The 16,900-nt window shown below is 42.1% G+C and overlaps 1 protein-coding gene across 1 annotated transcript; it reads left to right on the top strand.

Moving 5' to 3' along the window:
- The first annotated feature begins 13,091 nt into the window (after positions 1-13,091).
- LOC121138109 (E3 ubiquitin-protein ligase RNF216-like) lies at positions 13,092-16,233 on the top strand. Its single transcript, XM_040740922.1, is given in 2 exon segments — positions 13,092-14,270; positions 14,272-16,233. Coding segments are annotated over 2 exon segments (3,141 nt in total).
- The last annotated feature ends 667 nt before the right edge of the window (positions 16,234-16,900 follow it).

Genomic DNA, 16,900 nt, shown 5'->3' with positions numbered 1-16,900 from the left:
CCTGTGCGTTTGTAAAATGGCGGCAGCTAGTCCTGCATTGGTTAGGGGTCCCCCAGCTCCCTGCACACTCTGAGCCAATCTTGTAAACCTTTGCTTTTGCGAGGGCGATAGCCGCTCGACATTCCTGGGTTGCTTGTTCATAGACAAGTTGCTCAATCAGGGGCATAGCTTGTTCTGAATCACCAAAGATGCGACTGGCGGCCTCTGTCATTCTGGCCACAAAGTCTGAAAATGGCTCTTGGGGTCCTTGGACAATCTTTGTAAGGTGTCCACTGGACTCTCCCCTTTTGTGAGGGCCTTCCATGCTTTAATAGCGGCGGCCGACACCTGACCATAGACACCCCAGATGTAGTTGGTTTGATTAAGGGCATGTTGACCCTGACCTGTCAGCATTTCAAATGTCCACTGCCTCTGATTCTCATCTTCAGCCGTGGCATTAACTCTAGCTTGTGCCTGGGCTGCATCATACCAGAGAGCCTTCCATTCCATGTATTGTCCCATGTTGGGAAGCACTGCTTTCACTGTCGTCTGCCAGTCAGTGGGAGTCATGGCAAAATTAGCAAGCCTTTCCACCTGTAATGTGGTAAAGTTAGCATTGACCCCATAATTACGAACGGATTCGGCCAATTCTTTGATTTGATTGTAATCTACAGGGGTATGTACTCTTCCGCCTTCCGCATTCTCGAATACTGGAAAAGCTACTTGTATTTTTCTCCGTTCCTCTAAAGGTAAAAGGAGTCAGTACCAGTATTCAGCCGAAGCTCATACTGCGGAGGCGCTGAGGGGCGTGAGCCCGCCGGATTTATAGGTGGTGGCCTCACATTCATTTTTGTTTTCAGTGGCCGGTGTCTATCAGGGTGATATCTTTCTTCCTCATACCGTGCCACCTCCTCCTCTAGACCACCTTCTTCGCTAGAATACAGAGTGTCAGAATCAGAATTATCTAGCTCCAAGGCTTCTAGCTCTACTGTAGGGTATAGACTAGATTCTGGCTTTTTCTTTTTCTTAGATTTGTTAGGGGGTGAATGATCACTCCCTTCTTTCTCTCCCCCTTTCTTAACTTCTTGGGGAGGGCCTTTTTTCTTAGACATGTCTTTCCTTTTGCGAGCTCCCATTCTCTCACTCCGTTCAGTTTCTGACATGCTATCCTGAACTTCCTCTAAGGTTCCCTGACTTTCTATTATAGCAGGGTGACAGGCCTCATCCTCCAAGCAGTTTTTAACTAGCTTCCAAATGGCTTTGGTACCTAAGTGGAGATCTCCTTCTGCATGCTTCCTGTCTAGTTCTTTACCTAGCTTGTTCCATGAGGCCACAGTGAGGGACCCGGAACAAGCATACCATGGTGCCACTCTATCTACCTCCTTCACAAAATTTTGAAGTGTTCGTGGTGCAATTTTAAGATCTCTTTGTTTTAGCACAGTCTGTAGGGCAGTAACCACTGACTGTGACAACCCCATCGCGCTAGCGGCTTATCTAAAAACGGCGCTCAACTCCGTTACCAGACTGACAGCACCAGACTGACAGCACCAGACTGACAGCACCAGACTGACAGCACCAGACTGACAGCACCGTTCTGTCAGCACCAGCCACGATGAAGGAGAAGGACAAACAGGACTAGCACCAAAGCCTCCACTGACCCGTCCCACGGTGATGACAAACTAAGGCCAAAGTCGAGAAAGGGGGTGTTCAGGATAAAGCATACCTCTCTGAACTTACGTCCCTGCAGTTCTGAATCCGCCCCGTCTTCCGAGGGGTCTCCCGCGGCGCCGGCGATGTTGAAGAGTTCCCGGGTTTCGGCACCAGATGTCCCGCGCTACCGCCTCGCCAGCAAGAACGACGCAGAACACTCGGATCCTTCTGCAGTAAAGCTTTAATGCATCTTGAGAGATAGATGATCAGCTTCTTAGAGGGAGACCCCAAGCTAAGAAACCCAGCCCCTTATATAAGCCTAGGAGCTCCGAGTGAGACGTGTAGAGCCGGGATTGGTGGTTTGCACATCACCCCAGATGACGCCACGGGAGAGGCACAGCTTAAACGGTTAACTCCAACTGACAGCAGATGTCAGCGCCATCTTCTAACGGTTAACTCCAACTGACAGCAGATGTCAGCGCCATCTTCTAACGGCAATAGCGATAGCGAGGGCGGCTCCTCACAATTCCTGTAATAGGGGTAAATACTGGTTCCACTTCCAGAGACCCCATAGACTTCCCAAGCCATTCGATAGACACTATGATCACGGGGCCTGGTTCAGTCTCATGCTGGTTCACCAGCTGTTAGAAATGGATCCGTGATCTTGTTCTTGCCTAGGTCAGCTGTTTCTGTGGTTTTCCCCAGCATACTCTTGACGCTTTTGCTTATAACTCCTTCCTCTCCAAACCTGGATTCCAGAGATAATCTCAGTACTTAATTCTGAATATCTGCTTCTACTTCCATCAACTACTGGGTGAAGGATCTATGATGACATTTAAGGTTGTCATCAATCTCATTATTCTTGTTGAGATGTGTGAGGGACCAGCAACTCAATGGAATCCAGTACCAAAATTATTGAACACAAAGCAAACCATTACAGAAACAAGGTATAGTATCATGGAGTTCAGGGATCTACCATTCAACTCATTACAGGGCAATTAAAGGCTCTGAACTTCAATTCTGCCTTTCCTTAGACTCTGTGTAAATGCCACACATGTATCACTGTCTACCAAGGTAGTCCTTGTTAACAATATTGCTGCTGCATCTGGAATAAACCAATTTCACACTCTTCTTTCTCCACCTCCATCACACTCCACTAATACTGCCCATTATTTCAGAAAATCATGCCATTATCCTCTTGCTGGGACAATGTATGCAAGTCTCTCTTAGGGTACTCCGTGTTTAGTAGATTATTTGGGGTTTTGAATTGAAGGACAGGAATTTTCAATCACAAGGCTATACCCAGAGGATACACAATCATACATTCCCACTATATAAGATGCCCAAAGGCATTTGTATACCTGTATGTCCAAAATGCATTTGTATACCTGGGATAAATAGTGATCGTCTACCCAAGGCTCAATAGATTACTTAGACCTCCTCACTGACACCCACATTCAGGTGGTTGTGATCAGTCCCATTTTGGATTCCCAGGCATTAGTCTGGGATTCAAGAGCTAACCCTTGTCAGCTCAGCTGTTTCTGGGGGTTAAAACAGCTCAGTCTTAATGCCTTTGTTCATCAGCCCTCCCTCTCTGTCACTGGATTTCTTGAGTTCAGCTCAGTGCTTAGCCGTGGGAGTATGCCTCTGCTTCCATCAGCCACTGAATGAAGGTTCTGTTTCCCACACTCTCTGCCCATGGGATTGTAGGCTGGCACTCCCCAGATCTATGTCTAAAATACATATATGAGAGAGTACATGACATGTTTCTCTGTTTGTGACTAGGTTACCTCACTCAGGATGGTTTCCTCTAGTGTCATCCATTTGCCTGCAAGTTTCAAGATTCCATTGTTTTTTTCTGCTGAATAGTACTCCATTGTGTAGATGTACCACATTTTCTCTATCCAAATTTAAACTTAAAAATAAAAAATATAATAAAGAACAAAAAGAACCTTCTATCCCTAATAACAACATGCTTTAACTATTATGTCCTACATCCTCAATTTTGAGGTTGCAGAATTCTGTAGAAAAAAGCACACTATACAGATTTAGAGACTGAAAAAAGCAAGAAACTCTACCTGAAGACTCCTTACTCCTTTTGTGTCAGTTCATAAACCACTTTCCCATGCTGCCTTCTTGTTGATCCCCAGAACTCTGTGTTTAAGTAGGTAGTTACTACACACAGTTATTTTTGTTTTGTTTTGTTTTTGATTTTTTGAGACATGGTTTCTCTGTGGCTTTGGAGGCTGTAATGGAACTAGCTATTGTAGACCAGGCTGGTCTTGAACTTTCAGAGATCTGCCTGCCTCTGCCTCCCAAGTGCTGGGATTAAAGGAGTGCACCAACAATGCCTGGCTAGACTCAAGTTTTCTATCCAGCATATTCACCATAGCAAAGCAGTATCTGCTGACATCATTTTTGTCTTCCCAGATCTGTTTTAAGAACAAATATGCTAAGTAAAAACATAGGAATGCCCAGAATGTTAAGGAAGGACTACAGGAGTCAGCTGGAAGTGCTAAAGCTCTTTCTCCATCAAACTATTTCCATGGTAACTTATCTGTCCTTGCCTCTCCCAATCTAGAGTTCATGTCTTCAAAACATCTACTGTGGGTTCCATTCCCCAGCTCACTCCCAGCAGGGACACTTCATATACAGGGCATACACAGTTGTGTGATGTGGGATTCCACTTTCCTGACCTTTCTAATTCTTCTGTATCCTTCCAGATGCATTTAAAGAAAAAGAGGTCTAGATACTCTTAGGATTATCCAGATAACATCCAGAAAAGCCATTGTATAGAGGAACAGCCAGCTCTAACTGCATCAGAATGAGTGGTCAATTCCCCATGTATTCCCCCGCCATTGGTGTTCCTGTGGGATCAGGCCTATCAGATATCAATTATCTTAGTGAAACCATCACCACTAATATTGCCCAGCAATCTCCCATCTTTATAAGGCTTCTGTAGAAATTATGAGTATGGCAATAATAGGCCAACTTCAGCTGTTGTAACCTCTGTACCACTTCCATCTAGAAAAGTCACCAACCTAGTCTAATAAAAAGAATTGAAGAAAAAACAGAGTAAGATCCAGTGAATGAATCTAGTCCCAGCCTAAGCTCTGGTGACACTCACACATTGTAGACACAGCTGCATCTCAGACCCCACCAAATGTGAAGCCTGAAGGCATAGCCCAAGGCCTACATAACAATGATGCTCACAGCACGGCTACATTCCCAAACCCCCCTCATTTGTTGGCCAAATGAGTAAGCACTTGGATTTCAAGGACTAGCGATTAAGTGTCTGGAAACAGGTGATTGCCTTGAGTTCCACCAGGTCCTCATGTGTGGTCTTCCTCATTGGTTATTTTTGTGCCACTCAGAAATGGGTATTTACAGTTTGTTTCATTGCAAAGTCTTTTCCTTCAGTGGTTCTTATTGTGTATTGTATAGTTTATTTTCTTAATTTTTTAAATCACAAACATGTGTGAATAAATTCAATTCTTTGTTTTATATATGTGTAAACATTCAGATGAGCACTCCATGGTTCCTGTTTGCAAAGGTTGGGAAAAAGATACAATTTCTGATGGGTATAAAGATTTAAAATGAAGTTTTAATATTATGAATATTGCTTTAGTAAAGTAGCTGCAATAGCTTCTTTATGGGTCCATGAACTCAGCAGCCTAAGGTCACTGGCTAGATTTACTGTCCAAACAGATGGCTGTTCTGATGTCCTAAATTTTAAGAGTCATAATTGTATCCTTAGAGAAGAATCTCATGGTTGTGTTATGTGACATTCTCCTTGAGAGATGTGAACAAATGTTTCCCCACCCCAGGTAGGGAGAGATGACCACAGTACAGGTATCACCAAACACTAATTTGATTTGCCAATAATTTCTCTTGGCGATACTTACAGAAATATGAATGAAGGATTTTGTTACAAGAGCAGAAATCACTCCAAATTGAAAGACTGTTATGTTTCCCAAGTCTGCCTCAGTAAGGAAAACAGCTTGTGAATGTTGGAATGGTGAATTGCACTGCATAGGCAGTTCAGAACAGGTTGAAGAGTGTCCTGTGACTGCCCTTTTCATTGGACCATCAACCAGTGTTTAAATAAAGACATGGATACTTATTATTAATGTCTAATGCCTGACTTTATCTTAGGTTTGTTCCAATAGCTGTTTTCTTCTAACCTGTTTCTGTTTCTGTTTGTTTACATTGGATCTTTTCACCTTTCTTTCATTCTGTGTGTCTGATATTCCTGTCTAGCTGACTGGCCCCTGGAATCTTTTTTCTTTTTTCTCAAGAGCATAAATTCCTTCTACTCCTTAATCTGCATGCAAGCAAATCCTTTCAATAACTCCCTCCTTGTTTTGTCCATTTAGATTTTATTGAGGCATTTTTTCTTTACTCTCCTCCTTTATTCTTCCCCCAACTTGATCTTCTTGATCACCCATGTTATCCACCATCCACTTCTCCTCTCCTCTTTCTCCTACCTCCCACCCCTCTCACAACATGCCCTCAATTTCAACAGGTAATCTTGTCCCTTTCCCATTCTCTGGGTGTCTATGTATATCATTTTATGGTCCTCCTAGTTTCTTAGCTTTTCTGGGGTTGTGTATTGTAAACTGACTATGATTTTCTCTATCTCTAATATCCACTTATGCCTGAATACATGCAGTGTTTTCCTGTTTCTGGGTTATCTCATTCAGATTTGTGTCTTCCAGTTTCATTCATTTGCCTACAAATTTCAAGATTTCATTTTCCTGGTCTCCATGTTCCCTGGGCATCAGTTTACACACAGGTAGCCCTGCTTGCGTCTGTGGAACAGGGCAGCCAAGGACAGTTCTGCCCCTTGCCTGCAAGTCTGAGACTCACCTTCTCCCACAGGCACTCATGCATATTAAAGTGCCATCAGCCCCGTCAGACCAGTAAACACAAACATCAGCTGGTAGCTTCTCCAAGAGAGGAGGCTCTTGTTGACTATTTAGAGACTGATTTCTGTGTAGTTTCCACTTGCCTGGAACATGAATTGTAAGCAAATATTGCATGGAATTCAGAGAGATCCTAGTTTTCCTGCCTTTTTAGTTTTAGTATTAAAATAGACCCTATGCACAATACATACAGGAGAAACTATTCTTTCTCAAATCCAGTAATTACATTGCTGTGTATCCCAAAAGGGCTTACTAGAGAACGAAATTCATAAGAAAACATCAGCATCTTGTCCACTTTCATCTGCTTGTGATGACACAACCCTCACATGAGATAAAATATAATTTTAAAAGGTAAAATAATCTTCTTAGAGTAGTTATGTCTCTGAGGTTAATGGTGCACTCAAGAGAGCAACTTTGAGGCATGAAGTTCCATTTCGATACAAACCAGAAAATTGCCCTTTTTTGCCTTGAGCCATGAATTCATCACATAGATTAATCCTTTCCTGTTTTCTCTTCTCTTTCTCTTTTTGTCCTTAAAGATGGATATTGAAACAGAGACAAGTTCAAAGTAAAAATATACAGTGGTGTCCTATTCGTGTAAAATTCTTGTCTCCTCCTTTTTTTCAAGTTAAAAGTTAAGTTCACATATCCTTATTGTATCTCAAAGATGGTTTGTAGCCCAGGTTGGCACTGAACTTGCAGTTCTCCTGGTGCTATTTCCCAAGTAATTGGGATTACATGTCTCTGGCCCTGGGTCTGGCTCTTATGGAGCCTTTATAAAGTGTATAATACTTTTTCTCATTTGAACACCTACATACTCCTTGATTTTTATTCCCATTTGAGGCAAGGTCTCCTGTAACCCAGGGAGTCTTTGGATATATTGTGTAGTCTGGGATGCATTCAAGACTTGGCAATTCATTTTCTACTTCCAAGGAAAACACGCATGCTGTACCCACCTGGTTTGTAGGGACATTAAATGGGCCAATGACAAAAAGCATTCATCTAGATACTAACTGCAACGAAATTTTTTGGAGATTCCTACAGGGTTTGCAATTTTTAAAATTTTAGTTCAAATGAGAAACCCAGTGTGAGCCTCCACTTTTCCTGGAGACAAAACATATCAAAAGTTCTGAAGCTTGTGAAATGGCACACTCAAAGACATTGTCATCAACCTTGAGGATGTATTTTTATTTTCATAGCAAACAGGCTGGACAGAAAAAAATCAATTCCCAGGTGTTTCCTTTACCTCCAAAAATGTGGGCCCTGCCAGGTTTGTAACCATAAACACAACAAAGACAACGAAGTAATATTTTATTTTCAATCCATTTCCTATATTTTTATACTATATCACCCAGTCTTGTTGCTTGATGCCAGTATCTAACATTACCTAGACAATAGCTCTGTCATGAGCCTCACGTGTCCCTGCCTGGTTAAATTTGCATTTGATTTAGTAGTTAATTTAAATCAGCTGTTCATAGTTAGAGTGCTTCCTGGTATGTGGCCCAGTAAACAGAGGATTTCATGACAAGGTCTTCCTGAAGAAGAAAAGATAATAGGGAGATTCTCTATTTCTCTAGGTGGTAATGGCTGGACACTGGAAGGCAAACAGATGTTTACTTGGTACTGATTAAAGGGATAAGTTCTTCACAAAAAGGTAGCAGCCCTGTCTAGTGAATATCCATTTAGCCACCTTCAGGCCTATGATTTTACTGTTTTCAGAAGATTGGGGTCAACTCTTGGTAGTTGGGAATCCACTGAGTTTGGGTTCCAGAATAAAGCTCTATATGACTCAGGTAGATGGAATGTTTGGTGTCACCACCATTGCTGAAGATGTTATAAGACAGGAAAGTCTTAATCTAAGAAGGCACTTTGCCTTCAAGTGGAATACTGGAATTAGCTCTTCTTTGAATTTCTGGTAGCATTCTGCCCTGAAGCCATCTGGGCCTAGGCTTTTTTTTCGTTATGAGACTTTTGATAAATGCTTTTATTTTCATAGGGGTTATAAGTCTATTTAAATTGCTTATCTGTTCTTGATTTAGTTTTGGCAAGTGATATCTATCCAGGAACTTGTCCATTTCCCTTTAATTTTTAAAGTTTGTGGAGTACAGATTTTGAAAGTATGCCCAGATGATTCTCTAGATTTCCTCAGTGTCCGTTGTTGTGTCCCCCTATTCATTTCTAATTCTGTTAACTAGCATGATCTCTCTCTTTTTTGTGAAATTGGACAGAGGTTTGTCTATTTTGTTGATTTTCTCAAAGAACCAACTCTTTCTTGCATTGATTCTTCGCAATGTTTCCTGGTTTCTACTTGATTAATTTAAGCCCTCAATTTGATTATTTCCTGCTCCTCCTTGGTGAATTTGTTTCTATTTGTTCTAGGGCATTCAGCTGTGCTATTAATTCTCCATTGTGACTGTTCTCCAGTTTCTTCATGTGGGCACTTAGTGCTATGAACTTTCCTCAGAGCACTGCTTTCAGAGTGTCCCATAAGTTTGGATATGTTGTGTGTCTTCATTCTCAGTGAATTCCAGGAAGTCTTTAATTTCGGTTTTCATTTCTTCCTTTATCCAGGGATTATGCAATTGTGCATGATTCAATTTCCATGAGTGTGTAGGGTTTCTGTGATTTGTGTTATTGTTGAATTCTAATTTCCATGCATGGTTGTCTGATAAGATACAAGGGGCTATTCCAATTTTGTTGTGTCTGTGTATGTTTGCTGTTTCCTATTATGTGTTCAATTTTAGCGAAGTTTCCATGCGGCACCGAGAAAAAGGTATATCCCTTTGGGTTTGGGTGGAATGTTCTATAGATGTCTGTTAAAACCAGTTGGGTCATAACTTCTATTAGTGATTTTGTTTCTTTGTTAAGTTTCTGTCAGGAGGTCCTGTCTAGCGGTGAGAGCAGAGTGCTGAAGTCTCCTACGATGAGGGTGTGAGATTTTATGTATGATTTGAGCTTTAGTAATGTTTCTTTCATGAATGTGGTGGCCTTTGGGGCATAGATGTTCAAAATTGAGATTTCATCTTAATGGACTTTTCCTTTGATGAATATGAAATGTCCTTCTTCATCCATTTTATTTGATTTTAATTTGAAATCTCGTTAGTTAGGTATTAAGATTGCTACACCCGCTTGTTTCATGGGTCCGTTTGATTGGAAAAACTTTTCCCAAATATTTACACTAAGCTAACGTCTGTCTTTGATGTTGAGAGTAACATGATATCCACGGCTACTCAGACAATCTCTTTGTGGAACAAAAATTTTATGACTGAAAAGGTATCATTAGATAGAAGACTGATCATATCTTTTAAAACAATATTGATGACTAAGCTGGGTTTAGTGGACAATCTTTTCATCCTAGCACAAAGAACACAGATGCAAGCTGATCTCTCTGAGGTAGGTGCCAACCTAGTCTATATAGTCAGATACAGGACAGCCAGGGCTATACTAAAAACCCTGAGTCAAAAATGGATTGGGGCATTGTGACACACACCTTTAATCCCTGCACTAAAGAGGAAGAGGGATTATCATACAAATATTTGTTTTTTCAGAACACCCTGATTTACAGAGCAGTCAGTGCAACACAGAGAAACCCTGTCTCAAAAGAGGAAAAAAGGAGGGTGTGTCAGAAATCAGAAGGCATAGGATGACTTTTGACAGCCTGAGTTGAGAACCTAATACTGAGTGAGATGGTAACCAAGTAGGAAAGGCCTCATTTCAACTGGGATCAAGATACAAGATTGCAGAACCGAGAGGCTATGCAAAGGATGTGTTGGTGCTCAAGGTCCAAATGATGAAAGACATCCTCAAATAAAACAAGTCCCTATTGGGTGAAGCTGTAGATTGGGAGGGGCCATTAAATGGGCAGGTGCGATGGAATGATGGGAAAAAGGTGGAGAAGTGGGAGGGACCTGGAAAGAAAACATATTTAAGGCCAGGTTCTTAGACTTGAGCTTCTAATGACAGCAGCGATCTGGAGAAGTCAGGAGAACGTGCTGATAGCCAGGCTTATTTAGCCTGTTAGGCTTCTGGGAACATTACATGAGTGGGTTGAGTATACCATTTTGTATACCCAAATCAGTGTAAAAGCATGAGCTATTGTTGGTTTTAGCTTTTCAGCATTTTTGAGTAAGATTAAAATCTTAAACTATTTTTAATTGCATTGATCTGGTAGCTATAGATGTAGAAGGATTTTTTCATTCATCTGTTTACTTTTTATAGAATAGGTCACTTTAAAAAGTCAGGGCTGTCCTATCAGGACTACACACATTTTTCCTGCCTCTGACACCAGAGTACTGGGATGGAAGTCATGTATTACAACCCTAAGTAACTTTAAATTTTATTTAATTGTATCATTTATGTTTGTCTTTTGTGGGAGGGTTGTTTATTGTTAGGGAAAAGGGGTTTGGTTTTCCCAGATGTTGTTTCTCAGTAGGTTTGGAGACTGTCCCAGAACTCTCTATTTGAAGAACAGGCAGGCCTCAGAACTCTCAGGAATCTGCCTGTTTCTGCCTCCCTAGTGCTGGGATTAAAGGTGTGTGCCACCACACTGTGTTAGGGTTCTTGTTCTTAGAGTTCATTTGAAAACATTCAAGGTCATCATGGCCTTTAGAATAATTCCAAGTTCAGTTTAGGATATAGAAGACTAACAAAAAGGGAATTTTGAGAAACCTATCAATAGATAGATCTTGTAGAACAGAATTGCTTTCCTGTCTCAGGTTTATGGCAAGAGCAGATATAGGACTAGTGTCTTTCAAGCTGTCAAAGAAGCAGGAGAAAATGTCCAGAAAGCATGCAGAATAAGTATCAAATTAGGACAGAATGTCATCATGAGGTACTCAGTAGCATCTAAATGGGGTAGAAAAGGCACACTCAAAGGATCAGGGTCTCTAGTCTCAGCATGTATGAGGTAGAAGACCAGAAGTTCAGGGTCATTCTTAGCCATACAATGAGTTTGAGACAAGCCTGAGCTACAGCAACCTGGTGTCAGTCTTTGATTCCCTGGAGTCATATACCTTAGAATCAACAACTCTGAAGCTTGGAAATGGCACAAAGTCCAGGTCACACAGCCTGATAAACTGAGTTTTTTCCCATGGTACACAGGATAGAAGTGGAAAACATATATTTTGTTTTCTTACCACTGCAAATGCACTCTGACAGGATATTGTCCCAATGCATACACAAAAAGACATGTAATACCATTTTTCTTTTTTTCATATTGTTTTATTTAACTATTTACACATGTCACTCTAAGTCCCCTCTCTTTCCCCTCCTCCCCCACATCCCAATCCTCCCAACCATTCACCCCCAATCCATCCCAACTCTGCTCCCCATGGAGTGCAAGGGCTTACAGGAAGGGTTTTCAGAGTCTGTCACATCATCCCTGCAGGGCCTAGGTCCTCCTCCATGTATCCAGGCTGAGGGAGCATCCCTCCACATAGAATGGAATCCCAGAGTCCATCTGCATGCCAGGAATTACTGCTCTACTCTTCAAGGTCTGAAAGATTGCCAAAGACTCATCTCTGTCACCCAGGTTCAGTGGGAGGGAAGTCTGGATCAGTCCTATGCTGGCCCCTCAGTCATCAGTCTGGGGTCTATGTGTTATGACTTGTTCAGGTCTCTTGACTCTCTGGGTTTCACTAGGCTAATATTGATTCCTTTGGTCATCACTCCTCTTTGCAACTGAGTTCCAGGCATCTTTACAATATATTTTTCATTTTTAACTCCCTGTATTTGGCTTGATGCCAAGATATCTCATAAAGCTGAACAAGTCCTCAGCCATTAAGAATCATCTCTCCAAGATTCTTTAAATTTGAACTTATACATCCTTCGTAGAAATTAAGGACATTTTCTAGGATTTCTTCAGTTTCCTGGGGTCTTTCTATGAGGTTTCCAGAACAAGGAAGAGGTAGCTTGGAGCTTTAGTATTCCAGCACTGTGAAAGTCACTGGATCACATGGAAGCAAACTGAGAGTTTCTTAGTTAAGATTAAGTGCCCTTCAGTCCCTCAATAAAAGGATGCGAGAATATCTTCTGAATATCAATATACTTGGGGCAATCAGTAAACAGAAACACAGACACAATCATGGTGTCTCTGGAATCTATGTAGAGAAGACAGGGTCTACAGAATGTGAAGAGACCTGTTAGAGATGCAGACTGAGTGAAGCTACAGAGACAAAAAGTAGAGGAGCAGTGCATGTCCTAGATGGATATAAATTTAAGGGCATGTCCTGGGAGTTGAGCTTCAACATTATTGGGGACCAGGGTAAGTCATAACATAGGTGGAGATAGGATTCTATCCATCTGAAATGAGAAATGAGAGAACTAAGGGAATGGTGGTTTCTATTGATTAAGTTTATTTAGTCTGTTTCAGCCAGTAGGAGGCATTAATTCCCCAGCGAGGTTGAGGAGAGGCAGGATTTTGAGGCCTGGTGATTGTGCATGTCTCAGCCCATTCAGCCTGAACTTTAGATCCTGTTGAACAGATGATGGCAATGTTTGGGTACTAACAATCATCTATATCTTTATAGGAATTTGAAAATGGCAGAGGGAAACAACAAAGAGGAGGCCATTCTCTTGAACAATGTTCACTGCCACAGGAGAGAGAAAGGGATGACTGACAAAGATTTTACCATAACCATATCTGGCTCTGATGAGGAAGGTACTCCAGTGCTACTTATCCCTGCTTTTGAGCAACATGAAGATGACTACGTGGATAATGATGTCATACTGACAGAAAACTATAAACCTCAGACATACCAAGCCAGTGTCTTCAAATCAGCTGCCCCGTGGCAAGATCTGAACAGATTGGGAAAGGAAAGTCCCAGAAAGTCTAGAGGAGACTGTGAAACAGATACCCACAACTGTTTCTACTACTGTAACAAATCATTGCTTGGTTTTGGAGCACAGGCTGATTCTGAGGATGAATATCATGGATTTCTGAATCTTGATGGTGGCAAAAAAGATGCCAAAACTGCACCAAGAATTATGCAGACAGCAAACAACACAGTCAACCCCAAATTGGAGCAGAAAGATATTAGAGTGGGAGAAAATGGCCTGCTTTTCCCAGAAAGTGAGTCTCTGAAAGCTCAGAACCTATCATCTGAAGATTCATCAAATCCTGGAGAGACAGCTACTTCAGTAGATGACCAGGTCATTGAGGGAGAACACTGGCTTGATCACCCATCCTTCCAAGATCTGAGTCCCCAGTCTCAGAAAAGAACAAACCAGGTTGTACCCAAAGAGACTCATTATGAAGCAGAAATGGACACAATGGTCTTCTGGCAAGATTTCTCAGAGCCTGCTTTTCCATATCCAGAACCCCAGCAGGAGGGAGTCCCTGTTCCTTCTTCTCCTCAGCTGGCCTTTCCTCTGGAAGAACTTGAAAATCAGCACTTAATACTTGATGAAGACCCTGGACTGGCTTTCTTATCAGGAACTCAGGAGGCCAATTTGAAAAGCATGTGGGGACAAGAAGCTGCTAAAATAGATCCAGAACTTGTTACTTTATTAGTGAAAGAAACAGAAGCAAGATTTCCAGATGTAGCAAATGGATATGTTAAAGAGATCATTCATTTGAAGCATTACTATGATTTGAATGTACTTTGTAATTTTCTTCTGGAAAACCCAGATTATCCAAAGAGAGAAGACCAAGTTATTATGTACCCCATGAGCGGCCTGCTTGCTACTCAGGGTGATGTGATGTTGCCCAAAGTAGACTTTTTTTGACTATTCCAAACTGACTCCACCTGACCAGGGATGCATCCTTCAAGCTGCTGACCACTTGATGGCTGAATTCAAGATGCTCAGCAGTCAAGACATCAAGTGGGCCCTGCAGGAGCTCAAAGGACACTATGCAATCATGAGAAAGGCCTTCTCTGATGCTATTGAAAAATGGCAGGAGGAATCATCTGAACCCAGTGGAAAACAGAAAAAGAAGAAAGAAATGAATCAGTCTTCTTTCATAGATTTCAAATTTGAACAGGGCAATATAAAAATAGAAAAGAGGATGTTCTTTTTGGATAACAAGCATCAACACTGTAGATCCTATGACCAGAAAGACCTCCTGCCAGCTATGCAGCAAGAGCAGGAATTCTATGAGCAGAAAATCAAAGAGAAGGCAGAGCATGAAGACTTTTTGCTTCCTCTGCAGATGAATGCAAAACCATATGAAAAGGATGGACAGCTGATTGAGTGTCGTTGCTGCTATGGGGACTTTCCTTTTGAGGAGCTGACACAGTGCTCCGATGCTCACTTGTTCTGCGAAGAATGTCTCATCAGATATGCCCAAGAAGCAGTATTTGGGTCTGGACAGTCAGAACTCAGCTGCATGAAAGGTAGCTGCACATCTTCCTTCCCAATCAGTGAACTGGAGAAGGTGCTCCCCCAGACCATCCTGTGCAAATACTATGAATGGAGAGCTGAAGAAGAAGTCACTGCAGCCTATGCTGATGAGCTCATCAGGTGCCCCTCTTGTAGCTTCCCTGCTCTGTTGGACAGAGAAGTGAAGAGGTTTAGGTGCCCTAATGTTCACTGTCTGAAGGAGACCTGTAGTAATTGTCAGGGTCTCTGGAAAGAGCATACCAGTCTCACCTGTGAAGTGCTGGCCGAAAAGGATGACGTCCTGTACCGGACATCTATTGAAGAAAATATGACTGCTGCTTGCATTAGAAAATGCCCCCAGTGTGGCACCAGCCTCATCAAATCTGAAGGCTGCAACCACAAGTCTTACCGCTGTGGTGCCCATATGTGCTACCTCTGTCAAGTTTCTATCGATGACTATGACCATCTCTGCCAGCATGCCCTCTCTCCAGGAGCGTCTTGCCAGGAATGTTCCAGGTGCTCCCTCTGGACTGACCTCACTGAAGATGATGAAAAGATTATTGACAAAATTCAAAAAGGGCCTGAAGAGGAACAGAAAAGTAAGAAGGGAGAAAGCACATTCAAACGAATCGGCTCACCACTGGAGAAGCCAGCTGAGAATGTACAGCACCTGGGAGCCCTGCCATGGCCTGTCCCACAGGAACTGCACTGACAGATGCCACCATATGCCATTATGCATAGAGTTTTCCCCAAACCACCTGTATGCCCCATGTTTAACAACATCCCCATCAACTTATGTGCTGTGCCAGTAGCCTACGTACCACCTCTGCCCAACTTGTGTGTCAACTATGACTTAGGAAACATGCATGTGCCCCTGGATGGTCGTGAAGATGAAGAAGATGATGGTGATGATGATGATGATGTGGAGAATGCTAGAGGTAATGATGGATATAGTGATGATGGTGATGATTATGTTGGAGATGTTGGTGATGATGATAGTGATGACAGTGATGATGAAGGTGGTAATTATGGTTATTTTGAAGGATGTGATGATTATGGTGGCGATGATGATGGTGGTGGTGATGGCAATATTGATCACCGTGTTTATGATTTTCATGAGGATTTGGTTGGTGATAACGGCGGTGTTGATGATTATTGGGATGATGTTTATTGGGATGATGACTATTGGGATGATGATAATTGGGATGATGATTATGATTGTGGTGGTGATGGTTATTGGGATGATAGTCATGGTGATTCTTATGATGGAGATTATAATGATGATGGTGATATGTTGAAGGAAATGATGATGATCATAATGAAGGTGATGATGATGGTGGTGGTGATTGAGGTTATATGAAGATGGTGATAACTATGATGGAGATGGTGATGATGATACTGGCAACACAGGAGATCTGCTCTGCATCACTCAAACTGTGCTACTAGTCTGATTGACAGTGCCTTGGAAATATGGACATATGGAAATATGCATGACAAGATCCTCCAAGGACATAACTGTTAGGTTATTTTCTTCCCCACACCTTCCTGGAGATGCCAAAGTTGGGTGGTAACTGAAAGCACTACCCTTCCAAACCTCATGATCCTCTGAAATGGACAACGTATACTGGGTTTACCCAGTATGTCTATTTCAAACTACAGCAAGAGGCCAGCTAAACCAGGCAGTTAATATGGCTGCTGAAAGAACAGGATCTGCTCAGAACATGGCCATCAGGGAAGAAAGGTAAGGATCTTGTCCTTGGAAATACAGTCTGTCTGTGGCTGAAAAAGATGGCCCCTACTGTCTGTGCCACCAAGGAGCTTTGCCAGTGTCACTCCCAGAACCTGTGTGACAGTAGTACTTGAGGGGCAATGGATGGACCAGCAGGAATCCCTGAGGCAGCTAACACCCTAAGATGTGAGATCCAGGCTTCTGACTGTTCTGAGAAACTGAATAACGACTCCCTGTGTATTGGTCTTAAACCTAGAGACAATTTAGTATTTGCACTTAGCAAAATATTTCAAAGTGA

The sequence above is a fragment of the Mesocricetus auratus genome, unplaced genomic scaffold (assembly GCF_017639785.1).
Source record: "Mesocricetus auratus isolate SY011 unplaced genomic scaffold, BCM_Maur_2.0 contig_5444_pilon_obj, whole genome shotgun sequence".
In the NCBI taxonomy this organism is placed as follows: Eukaryota; Metazoa; Chordata; class Mammalia; order Rodentia; family Cricetidae; genus Mesocricetus; species Mesocricetus auratus.
This window is presented reverse-complemented; position numbering and strand designations above follow the sequence as displayed.